Source organism: Haemorhous mexicanus, chromosome 7 (genome assembly GCF_027477595.1).
Source record: "Haemorhous mexicanus isolate bHaeMex1 chromosome 7, bHaeMex1.pri, whole genome shotgun sequence".
Taxonomy (NCBI): Eukaryota; Metazoa; Chordata; class Aves; order Passeriformes; family Fringillidae; genus Haemorhous; species Haemorhous mexicanus.
In genome coordinates, this window is record NC_082347.1 from 35,357,653 (window position 1) to 35,371,612 (window position 13,960).

At 34.3% G+C, this 13,960-nt stretch overlaps 1 protein-coding gene across 2 annotated transcripts in view; it reads left to right on the top strand.

Annotated features, from left to right (window-relative positions):
* The window catches only part of ATRNL1 (attractin like 1), a 432,570-nt gene that overhangs the window by 201,210 nt on the left and 217,400 nt on the right, over positions 1 to 13,960 (top strand). For both annotated transcript variants that reach the window (XM_059852017.1, XM_059852018.1), the window contains exon 25: positions 12,819 to 12,880. In XM_059852017.1, coding sequence (XP_059708000.1) covers positions 12,819 to 12,880 — 62 coding nt within the window. The remainder of the gene's footprint in view (positions 1 to 12,818; positions 12,881 to 13,960) is intronic.

The window sequence follows — 13,960 nt, forward strand, 5'->3', positions numbered from 1 at the left end:
TCAGCAGTTTGAGTTTTTAGTAGGAAACACATTCATGCTGAATTATGTTGAAAGAATTAAGGAAAGTTATTAAGACTTTCCCTGGATTTGAGAGCTTCAATTGCCTTTCACTTCCTTTGAAATTCTTACATTTCATACCCAACACCTTTAAGAGGTGTTGAGATGAAATATTGGTATAATGACTTTGCCCATGAAACAGATCAAAACCTATCAACCTTCAATAAAGAAATGGTTGACCTGAAATTGCTCTGGAGTTCTGGTATCTTTGATTCCTATCAGGCTTTTAAATTGTGGCACAACAAATATTTGGTGACCTTGAAAAGTCACTAAAACCTATGGATAGCATTTCAGTAGATAAGATGTAAAGGAAAATAAGGGGAATTTCTTCATTTTGTAGGAAAAAGGCATCAGGAATGTTTATGGTAGACACTTGATTAAATATTGGCATTAAGATTTTTCATAACAGTAAAGTTAAAGTTAATAAATAAAAAAACATTAATAACATAATTACTATAGCAGACAGCAGTTTGTATTTTATATAGTTCTTAGTGAGAAGGTTGTGAAAACAGAGATTTTTTGGTAATACATTCATTAAGCTTCAATTTCAGAACACTTAAAATCTCTCAGCTGGTTAATTTTGGAAGGATATTAAGCAGATTTGAACAACTGGTTTTGGTTTTTTAAGACCAAGATTTGAAATGTAGCAATTAAGAATGAATAAACTTTTTTTTTTTGAAAGATCATTTAAAAACTGTAATAATTGTGGTTTATTATTGTATTATCTCACACAGTAGTTGAGGCTGGAAGGAACTTCTGGAAGATGAAATGAATGGTATTGTCCAAAGATGGAATAATTGAGTAGATAACACTTCCCAGTGCAATTCTTCGGGCCAAGAATGAAAAGGCAGAGAAGTGCTCTTCACCAGCTATAAACATTAGACTGGTGCTACTGCAATGGTGTGTTGCAGTAAATATATAGATTATATTACATCAAAGTATTTGTTATCATTACCAGAATCAGGGCATTTCTCTCATGAACTTTTGGTGGAGCAAACTTTGAGTTGGTAGCTTTTTTCTTTTCTTATGATATAAACAGACATTTGCAAAATGTAGTTTATGCTTTATAATTAAGAAAAAGCATAATACTCTCTGGTAGAATACATTGAACTAGATAATATTTGTTGTTTCAAGGAAGCTCTTTTAGCGTGGATGTTTCTGCACTTGCCAGCCTTGGAACAATGGAGAGGAAATTAAATCTTTTAGAAATCCTTTTTCTGTCTTTTCTTCTGTTACTGACACAGAGTCCTAATAACCTGTACTGACAACTGTGAGAAGGGAAATAACCATGCTTATTCTGGAATCACAGAATGATTGGAGTTGGAAAGGACCATCTGGAGATTGTCTGACCCCTCAAAGCAGGGTCAGCAAGAGCAAGTTGTCCAGGGCTTTGTTGAGTCAGGTTTTGAATATCTCCAAGGATTGAGGATCAATACCCAACCTGTCTGAGCAGCCTGCTGCAGTCTTCGACCCTCCTTGCAGTAAAAAATATTTCTTATGTTTAAATGGAGTTTCCTGCCTTTCAATTTGAATGGGTTTAGGTTGAAGTTTAAAAAGACAATTGGTACATAAACCACTTTTAGCTTAGTGTTCTTTTAAAAAAGATTACTGAGAATGATTTGTATTGAAAGAGTTTTGCAGTATAGAATGCCTCATTTGTGGAAATCACTTGTAACCCTTGAATATAGTTGTGTGGTTTCCTTGTACTCTTTCCCACCAGGCTAAGTCAAGATTTCAGTAAACAACATAAATCAGTATTAAGCCCTCTACAGATGCATAAAATAATTGCAAAAACCCCTTACTTGCAGCTAGAAACCAATTAAGTGTTCATTCTCAGAAATAATAAATATACAAATCTATATTTTTTTATATGTATGTTCTTGTTTCAGTGAAAGCCATGAGTGTATTCTCATTTGGGAAAAGGTGTGTTGGAATGGTCTGGGGAATTTCTGTAATCATTTAGGAGAAAAAAGAACCCTTCTTTTTGACTGTGGTCATTGCATTTAGTTGAAGACATCTTTCTGCTGTGTTTTTGTCCCAGAAAATTTACTGAAAATCTTTCCTGGAATACTCTGAGGATATTTCTTACAAATGACTGTTGGCAAGATAGATACCTATAAAATCTTTACTTGAGAAGTTCACCCTGCAGGGAGTAAAAAGTATGATTTTAATTTCTTAACTTCACTTTTTCAACACCTTCCTGCACTTGGAGCCAGATAGTCTGAATTGTCTTTTAAAGTATTTGTTCCTCTGTGCCCTGCACACAGCTCTCTTACAAAAGCCTGGTCAGGCTTATAGAGTGAAATAATTGGAGTTTGTCATATGATATTTTGTGGGAAATAAATATGATGATTTTGTGGGAAACTTTTTGGAGAAAAATTATTTTAGTCTCTAAATCTTTGCAGAAAAAAATATTTCAGGGTTAAACCAAGTTTTCACTTATTTTTTTTGTTTTTTTTTTTTTTTAAGCAGAACCTTTTTACATTTTTTTAAATTTTAGGAAAGTCATTTTTCCTTTAAAGGCTCATCATAACTTTATGTTTTGTGGTTTTTTGGACCAGCTCAGCCAATTTTTGAAAACTGGTAGCTGTGGGAGAGAATAGAGACCTCAAATTTCCTAGCTCTCTGCAGAACCCCCCATATTTTGTTCTGAAATTTTGTCCAAGATTATTGTGAATAATTGATGCTTTTATAAGTAATTTCTTCTGTTTCCTTTGGTGATTCTGATAACATGGGCACTTTTTATGTGTCTTTCCCTCAGCTGGTATATTTTGGGATCATCTCTCTTGTTCTCTTATTTAAAAAATCTTTTGGACACTGTTTTTAAAATCAGTCTTTGAGCTCACAGCTGTCCACACAGGACATGCAGACCTATGTTCTATAGCTTTTATTGTTTAGGAAACAAAGTTTTTGTTAGAGGATTTCCTCCAATTTGCCAGATTGCACTTGGAAATGTTTCCTTAGTTAAAAGAAGAAATCATTTTTCTGAGGCAGAGAGGAAGGCTGGAAGATACCTGATCTTTATTAGACTTATTCTTCTAAATAAATTTCTTATTTATTGCCTTACTCCCCTGTCATATAGATTCAGAACAGCAAATGAGGCATTTCAGAATTCCAAAGTAAATGTCTGTGGAACAGAAACTGAGTTTATCTTTCTGAGTGTGAATTTTTTGCACGTAGGATCTTTGCCCTGACTCATATACTTGTTTTGCCAGAAGATGACATTCACTATTTTGAGATCAAATTCCTCTATGCAGATACCCTCTCTCTTCCCACTCAAATGAAAAAAATCCTGATAGCTGAGCAATCACCCCCAAAAGGAGATCTTAACATTTCTGCCCTAAGCTGGTATGAAGTATTCAACATGAGAAAGGAAAAGGCACAACCCATGTCTTGACAGAGTGCAGGCCAGCATCATAATTATCTAGGGCTCTTGAAAAGTATTTTCATTTTTCTCTCTGAAGGCATGAAGTGCTCTAGCTGCAAAAGTGTTTCTTTTCTTTGGATTTTGATTTTGTTAAAGCTGTTCAACAGACAAATGGTTATTGTGGATTTGCACAAGCCTGATTAAACAGTTAGAGCTTCTGGAAAATATACTGGGAAATCCAGTTTTTAAAAAGTGAGAATAAAAAGTACACTCAGTGCTGACAACTTTAAATATTTGTTTTCTTTTCAACAATAGGGCCTGTATGAATTAAAATAAATCTGACTGAAGTTCCTTGCTGCTCGTCCATGAGCTCATTCTGAGCTTTGCAGGTAGCCCCCAGATCACAGTTTTAGGTGGTACATTCATACATTTCACTCTCATTTCTACATTTCAGTTTCAAAACTTTTGGTAGAAGTGTTGTAGTTTCCTGGGAACAACTGTTGCAAGTTTCTATCAGTGTAGTCCAGCCTATCATTGCCAAAAAGGCAGCATGGGCTTGTTTCTAGGAAAACAGCTTCAGCTGAGCAGGCCCTGCTCTTCTGTTCCACAGCATTCTGAGTCTTCCTGAAACCCAGTTACTCATCCACCTTTCCCAACCTAATTCCTGCAAGCTGTTAAAAAGTTTTCTGCCATTTCCATTACACATTTCTCTGCACTTTTTTACAAATACTCTCCTGACTGTGACAGCATATCCTCAGTGATATGTCAGTGATCCATCATCCTGACTCTACAGAATGTACTGTGAGGGTGAGTGAACTCTCAGGCTGACAGTTGTATCTGCTTTTTTGTTTTTTTCAAATTTATTACAGCTTGAACTATAATAGCAATTTCAAGTGATCGATAAAAGTTAAATGAAAGAGAGTAAAATTAACATCAAATTGAATCACAATTTATTCTGCTAATCCTCACAATTTAATATTTTGTAAAAGTCTCAGTTCTCACTTTCTGCATTTTGATCACCTCTTCAAGGAGAAACATAGAACACATTTTCTTGCTTATATGTTATATAGTTTCTTTCTTGGTATGCTGTGTTCTTTTTAGGTTAGTGAACCACTTTCCCTTTATTTGAAGGAATTAATATTTTCACATTAGTTTGGTCTCTTGTTCTTTCAGCAGAAAATCTCTTAGAATATTCTTCCCCCTTGTATAGATAAATAAATATCATGCCTTGCATCCAAACCCCCACACTTCTCCTCCAGTGGAATAAACATTCAATACAGAGAGCTTAATCTGTCTTGAGTTTTTTCCTCATGCTTTTTTATGTTGGCTCTTCTAAATTATATCGTTCATTATGTGTCCTCTTTGTTCTCATGCACGTGTAAACCCCACTCCCTTACCCTTCTTTGCATACTTTGGTTTTCTTTTCTACGAGATGTGGATCTTCAGTAAAATATGGAAGTAATAATGGAGCTGAAGACCATTTCCTCTGTAGAGTTCAATGAGATTTTGGTTTCTTCCACTGTCAAAATTTCTCAATGATGATCAAATAGATTCACTTGGGTACGCACAGTCTTGAAAACACTTACCTGGCTTCTCTTTTGGCTAGTCTTTCATGAGAGGCTGGACTAAGAATTTCAATTTCTTGTCTTAGTATCCAGGTGTCTTTGAAGCGAAAAGGAAGTCAGTAGGTATTTACCACTGACAGTAATGTAATCAGCAATCACCTGTGGAGAAAAAAAGTGAGACTTTAAAAATATTATTTTATCTGTGTTCTGTCACAGAGCTGTTCATAGGATGAACAAAATTCAGATATTTGTGCTGTGGGTAACTTCTGGAATGCAGATTCCTTCCTTTTTTCAGAAGTAATTGTATTAAATATGCTCACAATGACTTCTACTCTCATTGTAGCAGTGCTATGTACATCAAGGAATTAGAGCCTCTGTCTTTCATGGCCTTATCAAAAGGTGAGGAGGAGAACAAGAAAATACATCAATGAATTTCTCTGCTGACTGAGACTGCTGCTTTTTGGTTGTTTCAGACATTAGAGAGGGGAATCACCAAGCACCACGCAAAAGATCAGAAAGTGTAATTTCTACAAAGTGGTATTATATACATAAATCTTCTGAAAGACAGATACCTCTGGGATATCGTAGGCCAGAGACTCCTGTGTAATCCATTACCCATGCCAATATAAACCTTTGATTTGTGGGTTTAAACCTGAGGCTGAGTAACCTCATAAATATGCTAATCCACAGTAATCAAGAAAAGTGCCATTGCAAATACAAAATTTTTTATTTCACAGCTCCAACAGCTTTATAGCACGCTCTACATTTATAACAATAAACTTTGGGAAATTACTCTCTTCATGTTTAAGAAAATGCTTTGCCCTTTTCTTGTCATCTCACAATGGGTTTTGCATACATTATTTTGAATGGCATGATCTTTATGCAAAATTCAGGGCATGTTTTGCCTTCTCTAACCAAGTATTTGATTTCTAAAATGAACAAAACATTGCATAAGTTTTAACCATTCAGCTTTTGTAGCCTTATAAAAATTTTATTATCATTTTTATTAGGCTGGATACCAGCCAGTTGGTTAACTGGTAGATTGTCTAGCAAAACCAGCTCTACTGTAGATGTAAGAAATAAAAAACTTAGAGAAATTTGAAAAAAAAATCTTATCATTTTAGCAGAACATTTTCCATCTCTGATATGTAGAGACACATCAACATAGGCATGAATGTTTAATGCCATGAACATCATATTAAGTTCTGCAGTCATTCAAATAGCTCAGTGTAAAGTTATTAATTTTTTTAAGAAAGGTGAGAAATGTCTTGCATGCGGGACATTTTTCTGTTTATAAACTTCAAAATGAAAGAAGTGGAATCAGCACCTTTGCAGATTCAGATTGAACCTTAGAAAAAATTCATTGTGTTAGCAATAGTGTGTTGAAACAAATTTTTTGGACTGGCTGTGGAATGCTCACTCTTGGAGGGTTACAAAACTCACCCTGGAAAGGGCACTGCTTGCCTGGTCTGGTGCTGACAGTAGCCTGGCTTTGCGTGGGAAGTTGAACAAGCTCAGTTTGTGATGTTCCTGCCCATCCCTGTTTCTGTGACTCTGTGATGATCAGAGCACATTCCGTAACAGGTGCAGCTTTCCTAATGGGAAACTCCTTAATTTATCAAGTCATAATAAGATGTCAGAAGAAGGCATACCAAGAAGGCTGAAACCTGGTGTTGAAAGGAAAATTCAATTCTAGCAAGTGACAAAAATGGCTTTTCCTTAATGTAGCTTGACAAACAAAACCATATTGTCATGCAACGCTTCTCTTTGTAGTAGAATTTAATCATTCAACTCTGCCTGACAAATTCTCTCACCTCATTCCCTTCACTTCTGTTTCTAATTTTTCTTCCTGTCCATTTAATCTAGGAAGGCTTTTAAAAATCAGAGTTTTGAAAGATGTTGTCTAGAAATCTGCTGTTTCACACAGTTTGTAGACCTCAATCCTGCAAAGATTTATGTCTAAAATAACTTTTCAGTACTATAGGTCTTTGTGCCAATTACATTTAATTTTTTTTTTAATTTAATTTTGAAATATGTCATTTGTCTCCTGTCTATATCTCTTAATTTTCTTCCATTCTTTCATTGACTTCAATATTCAATATTTCAATTTCTTAATAATGTCCATATGAATCATTATGAAAATGCTTTGCATGCTGAGTAAAACTGTAAGTTAAATAACAGTTCCCTCCCCCACATTCTCTCCTTCACTTCCTGCTTCCTGGAGTTTATTAATGTTGGGTTTTTCTGTGTGGTATATGTTTCTTTGTATGTATACACAAGCATAGAATTAAATAAAGAAGTGGAATATGCATATTGAATTTAATAGATAAAGTGCCTATTAGGTGGAAAAAAGTTCAGCTGTTATAACCTGATATAGGAGTGTCTTTCATCTTACTTGACTACCAAACTAGATTGTATTTCAGCCTCTTATGACTCTGAATAGTGGAAATAATATCCTGTAATTATTACATTTTTTGAGAAATGAAGGGGTGTATATTTTGATAATGTAATGTGTGCCAGCATTAGAGACAGGGCTGCAGCATGCAGAGATAATCTGAGGAAGCTGTTTATCAAATCTTGATGTGAAGTCTGAATTCCTTTGTTATCTTTCATTTTCTGTTTATGTTATCAGTATGAAAGTTTTGGTATCACTAAATCTTATCATCTGGGAGGACTATTTGTCAACATCAGACTGAATTCTTTACAGGCATTAACACAGCAGAAGGAAGTAGGATTCTGCAGCAGCCAGTTAGCTTCATATTGCTTCTCAGATATTTTAATCCCAACAATAAACATTTATTTTGCCTATTTTATCATGACACAGTTTTACAGAAATACCCAGTGAGTACTTACAAACCATGGGAGAAATTTATCTCACCTAATATTATTTATATTCTAAGTTTGACATTAGATCTATAATCTAAACTAATCACAGAATCCCAGTGTTGTTAGTGGAGAGAAATGGCAGCTCCACAGGGCAATTCCTTCCAATTTATGAGAGTTCCACATCTATTTTAGAGTCACTCACCTATAAAGTGCCTTCCTATCTCTGCTGATGACTGCAAGCTAGCTGACTAGTTTAGATGAGGTTCACACATGGGACAAGATCAGATATATTGCACATGGGAAAATTCAGATACATTTCAAAATTTCTTAAGTTCTAGCAAAGCCAGTATGTGGAATAAATGTGTGGCACTTTTAGCCAGCAAGAGTTTAATGTTTCTCTTATTTAGACATAATTATTTAGTTATAATTTGTTGGTAATCTTGTCTTTCCTTACCATGTTCTCTTGGAATTTCTGTTTTCCAAGGGAAAAGATATTTTGTGCCTTGCCTGGTAAATATTTCTATTGGGAGATGAACAATTTCCTACCATCCATCTCTCACTTTTGTAGGCCACTCTTCATAGCTGAAGTCCAATGGGAAGGAAGAGTCTGAACCATTTTTACTCTCTCTAAAGATATCCCAGTATATAATTGTACTTATAATTGTATTTAGATTTAAATGAAGAAATCAGAGTATCCTTTCATTTGTAACTACTGGTTATTCAGTAGTCATGTATTCGCTGAGTTTGAAGATATCCATAGGTACCATTCCCCACCCCAAAATTATTATATTATACATAGTAATGTCTTTAAAACAGTTTATACTTGGGTTTCTGCAGTCATGTTTCTGCAGAATAGATCTCTAAACTTCACTTTGTACAATGAAACGTAAATGTAAGAATTCATATGTTTAAATTTTCTAACATCCTCATTCCATATTATCACAATGCTTGATCTTCTACATTTTCCTATTGAAAAAATTTTTGTGTATGCATAAAAAAAACATTTTCATGTGTACACAAAAATGTAGCAATCTACACAAATGTTTTCCTCAGCTGACTTTCATATTTCTTGTCTGAAGTTGTCTCAGTTAGAAAGTGTCCCTCAAGAAAGTATGAAAGATGCTGGACACCAAAATGTCAGCCTTTATGTTCAGTCAGTATCCATTTCTTCTCCTTCAATACATACCTAGCACCAGTGTGGGAGGGTATAATAGTTTTATCCAAGAAGAAATTAAATTATGGTTTTGATCATACTGAAGGAAGTAATAATTCTGCAGGGTTTAAGTCTGCATAATCAACACAGTCCAGGCCGTTTAGTTTGGGTTATGTCTGACCTTATTGCATTATGTTTCAAGGTTTAATAATTAGACCTTCTTGCAGAGTTTTGCCATGTATTTATTTTACTTTCTCTTATTTGTTCATTTTTAAATTGTTAACAGTGGAAGATGGAGAAATTGTATTAACGGAAGTATTTGTTCAAGGTTTGAGAGCTTGAGCAGATAGGAGTTTGCTTTAGTGGGTAATGTCATGAAGTGGAGCACAGATTATAATTGCTTTTTGTGTACATTATTTGAATACAGGGAACATTTTGTGGATTAGGTTCCTGTTTTCTGCAAATGTGCAATTTGGATTTAGTGCCTAGTTTTGCTTTTCCTTTTGCACAATTGGGGGTGTTAGAATTGTAGAGATGGCTTCTTGACACCTATATCTTTAAACTAAAACACAAGGTTTCAAGGGGAGACTTGCTATTTCCATATGAAAGTTGTCCCTGAGTTAGACTTTCAAGATTGTCTCATTTTTGTCGTGGAACAGATCTTGACCTATTGTTCTGTAGGGCTCTATTGCTGCTAGATGTGATAGTCAAGGTAAAGATGAACTGGAGCAATGAGAAAGAATGAATCCATTCCTGCAGGCATTAACTTCTGAAGGCTGGAAAAATCTATATTCAGAAGTTATTCCTCTTTCAACAGACCTATTCCATCCATCATTATTCAGTGCAAAGTGTATTTCCTATATCATGTGTGTGACCAAAACATGAAAAGTTAAGAAGTACCTGAAATGTTGATTGCAGTGCATCCTTGTGTCGGTGCTCTCTGGCATATTCTGCTGCTTATCTGACTTTTGAATCCATAATTTTTTTAAAGGATTTGCCAGCAGTCACAATGCCTTGTCTTCCAATTTGGCCAGTATTGTTAAAAAAGTTTGTTTGCTTGCTTTTATAAAACCATATTTTTCACAAACTTTAATGTGGCAGAGAAAAAAGATAGATATGTCTTGTTTGTTGGAAGAATGCCGACAGTTAATTTATCACTCATCAGCCCTTTCTTCACAGGCTTTTCTATCACTTAAGATGTCTAGGTGGATCACATGTGTATGTATAAATATTTGTTAACCCCACATTTGCCTTTGGAATCTTTTCATTCTGTTGCAGTTTTCTACATTTAATCTTTAGTATATTGGTGTTACTTTGATCTGATGGAATACAATTGCAGTTCACAACACCAGCAATAACAGTAATGATAATAATAACAATAATTCATAGAGGTTATCCTTTACTATAAAAAATTATGTTCCACACAGCACTTGGTTCTGTTCCAAAGGAAATGATGGAAAGGATATTTCTCTTCTTCCTTATTTAGAAGAAAGAGATAATGTTTGTGGGATCCACAAGCTGTTTAGATGTTTTGGGGAAACTGGAAACTATTAAGGTACGATACAAATTAACAAAGAAGATATTAGGCTGCAGTATCTTTAAGTCCAAAGTGAAAACCTTGGGTTGAAAGAACTTTTCTTGTCCCTTGTCTATATAGGCACAAGCAAAAAGACTATTGAATTCATGTCTATATAAAAGCCCAAAGGAAACAAATCTTTTTAATTGTATTATGGTTCTTTGTATCAGTCCTAGGTTCATGACATTTACTTGCATCTTTGTGGTCTCCTTATAATTAAAATATGTATTCTTTTTTTTAATAATCTGTGTTGAAATTAGTCAAAGATGCATGATACTGTTCAGAAAATACTGTAGTTTATCTTTTAAACATGAACTATAATGTAATTATTAGAAGATATTTGATTAAAATTGGAAATTACTTTTGGGATGAAACTTTCTATCTAACTGTGTTTCTGCTTTTAAATATGAGTACTTTTAGGAAAATCCCATACAACCAAGCAAGCAAGTCTCACAGCAGAAGGGCTTCCACAAATTTGCAAACATGGACACCAGCAGTAGAACTTTGCACTTACCTTGAGTAGATGATTGGATTAATAGAAGTTGGAAATTCTTTTTGTGTCCATTCTTGTGCAAAAACTTTATATCCCTGAGCTTTGGACTATGCAAATCATTTAACCATTGATAATGATATAAAATCATTGAAATGTTGTAAATCTGCTTACTTTATTTTTGTTACGTGTTGGAAAAGAGAAATAGAGGCACTATAGTTTCTTTAAAAAAGTTTAAGATGAAACTTCCCTGGTATGATTCTGATCAGATTGCAGGGTTTGATTGCAGACTGGAGTTGTTTCTAGACTCACAGGGGCCATTAGGAATTCTGACACCTTGAATGAAAAGAATTGTATTAATGCAAAATGCAAAATGCTCCTTCAACAAAGAGCATTTCAACAGGTCACAAAAGGTGAACTCTGTCAAAACTGGCATGTTTTTCCTCCTTGTGCTAGTTCATCACCTAAAGTATGGTAGTTGTAAAAAACATAATGGAAAAACCAGGAGTGAATTTGAGTACTAAATAGAATTTGAATTAAATCCAGGCAGCATTTAAAATATAAAATTAATTTGGAAAGGTTTCATTTTGTTCAAGGTGTACTTGAACAATTGTTTATGCTTGGGATGCACTTTATACTTGGCCAAAGAAGTCTTCTGGTCTTTTCTCAGATGTTATCTTTTAGGTAATTGATCTATATTTAGCTGTGTTCGGCTGGCACAAGGCACAGTAACACCATTATTAGTGAAGTTTACATTATAGCTTTTTCCTAAAATAAAAATAAAATTTAAAAAAAAAGTAAATTCTTGAGTGTCATGAATTATCATTTCAAAAGTTCAAAAGTAAGCTATGAAAGGGATTCAGAGTAATTTGGTGTAATTACTAGTCAAGATCAGATCTTAAATGCACCAGGATTTCTAAACCCAACAATTATTTGAAAAGAGTGTAAATATAGTTAGATAAACACTTCATACAATTCAGAGTAGAAGATTCTCTGTATCTTTAGTTTGATAATTATAGACTGAAAAACTGAGCAAGACAGGGACTTATGGATATTTGTAGATATAACATAAATATTAAATACTGTTCTTAAGGTTAGCAAAAATTACTTACAAAAATAATTATAGCCTGTATTGCATGCAAGTGTGAATGTCTATATGCTGCCTTAGAGATAATTCTTAAATATTCACAAAAATTACAGAAAGGAGCTGAACTAATGCATGTTCTGGTGAGTCTATAAAAATGTAGCCCAAAAAATTATTTATTACTTTGTCTTTAAAGTAATTTGCTTTGAAACTGTTTTATCATGCACCAGATTTATCTTTTATAAAAATGAAATTAACATATGCATTAATTTTAATATTATACAATTAAAATATTTTAAATGCAATAATTTTAAGCTCTGTATGTTGTTTGTTGTCTCTAAAACCTTGTTTCAGTGTTTTTATTAAAATGGAAGATGGTGTTGGTCAAAACAGTTGACTATAAACAAGACAATTTATAACAATATGATTTTCTAATGTTTTTCATATTATTTTTGTTCATAGTAAGTGGACATTTCTATTAAGTTTACTTCAGTAAAATTATTGTATTCCATTGTTTGTGTTTTGATAGCTGTGAGGATTTGGGAATAAGTTGCTCATCTCACTTTATCAGAGATGCAGGTGTGTGCAGACTAGACTGAAATTCCACTTGAAAGTAATCATCCATGGAGCCATAAAGCCCTCGCCTAAAAAGAGCTATTGAGTCTGAAAATGTTGTAATTTACTTCTGTTTTATTTGCAGATTGCCTTCTCACAGCACAATACTATCATGGATCTGGTGCAGTTCTTTGTCACCTTCTTCAGGTAAATTGCTTTTTTTGTCTTCTGGCTGAAATCCTGATGACTCTTTACCATCAAACCAGTATCTTAACCAGCTTCTGAATCTTCTTCAATGCCTGAAAGGAGGCCTTCAAACTGTGTTCCCTAATTTGCACCAGTGGAGGGTCCAGGCCAATTAAAGGCAGCTGGAATCTTGCATTATATAATTGTGTATTTCATATTCAGTGGTACAGTCCTCACACCTCATGAAGATTAGCTGGGTTTGTACCATATATTACAGGGATTAGGAAAAGCCAGCTAAACTCTACTTCATGTGTGTGATTTTTCTAGAAACACTTCCATGGAATTATTTAAAATGATGGCTCTGTTCAATAGCTTGTTATTTTTAATAAAACACAGCATGTCACTACTAATGATTTCATGTGTCAGACATTGACTGTGAAAGGCAGTAGCTGATGCCTGAGATTTGGTTGTGGCAGCAATGCAGGGATGGGCTTCAACTGCAAATGAACAACTATTCTAGAATGTGAAAAAACCTCCACTGAAAGACTTCTTAAAAGTTCAGCTATCTTATAAAATGTCACAAACTTGAATATACATGGATTAGTTACAGTGCTTTGAAATCTTGCTGTGAAGATATTTCCCAATAACCATGAAGTGTACACAAAATGTGAACAGTGACAGACAGGTCTGTTCATCAGACTTTCTGTATTTTTAGGCCATAACTTCATTTCACAAGTTCACACTATGGCTTCTCTGTTGACTTTAATCACTGTGCTCTGAGAAGAATCAGACTTAAATATTGTGAGTGGTCCAAATTCTGTTAATTGCTGTTGCCAAAAAGGGCACGGAAAGGAACAGAGCCTGAAGTTTTCTGGACCCAGGGCATTGGCTAATGGGGAGGAGTTTAGTAGGTGGTATAAAAGATCCCATTTCTCCTCTTTGCCCACAAACAGAGCAATAAAATGCTGATTGCCTAAAGGTCAGTCTAGTGGTGTTTTGGGTGGTTTTTTTTTTTTTTGTGTTTTGGGATTTTATTCTCTTTATTTCATGGGGAGAGTTATGATGATTATGCAAACGTTTAGATTACAAATCCATATAGAT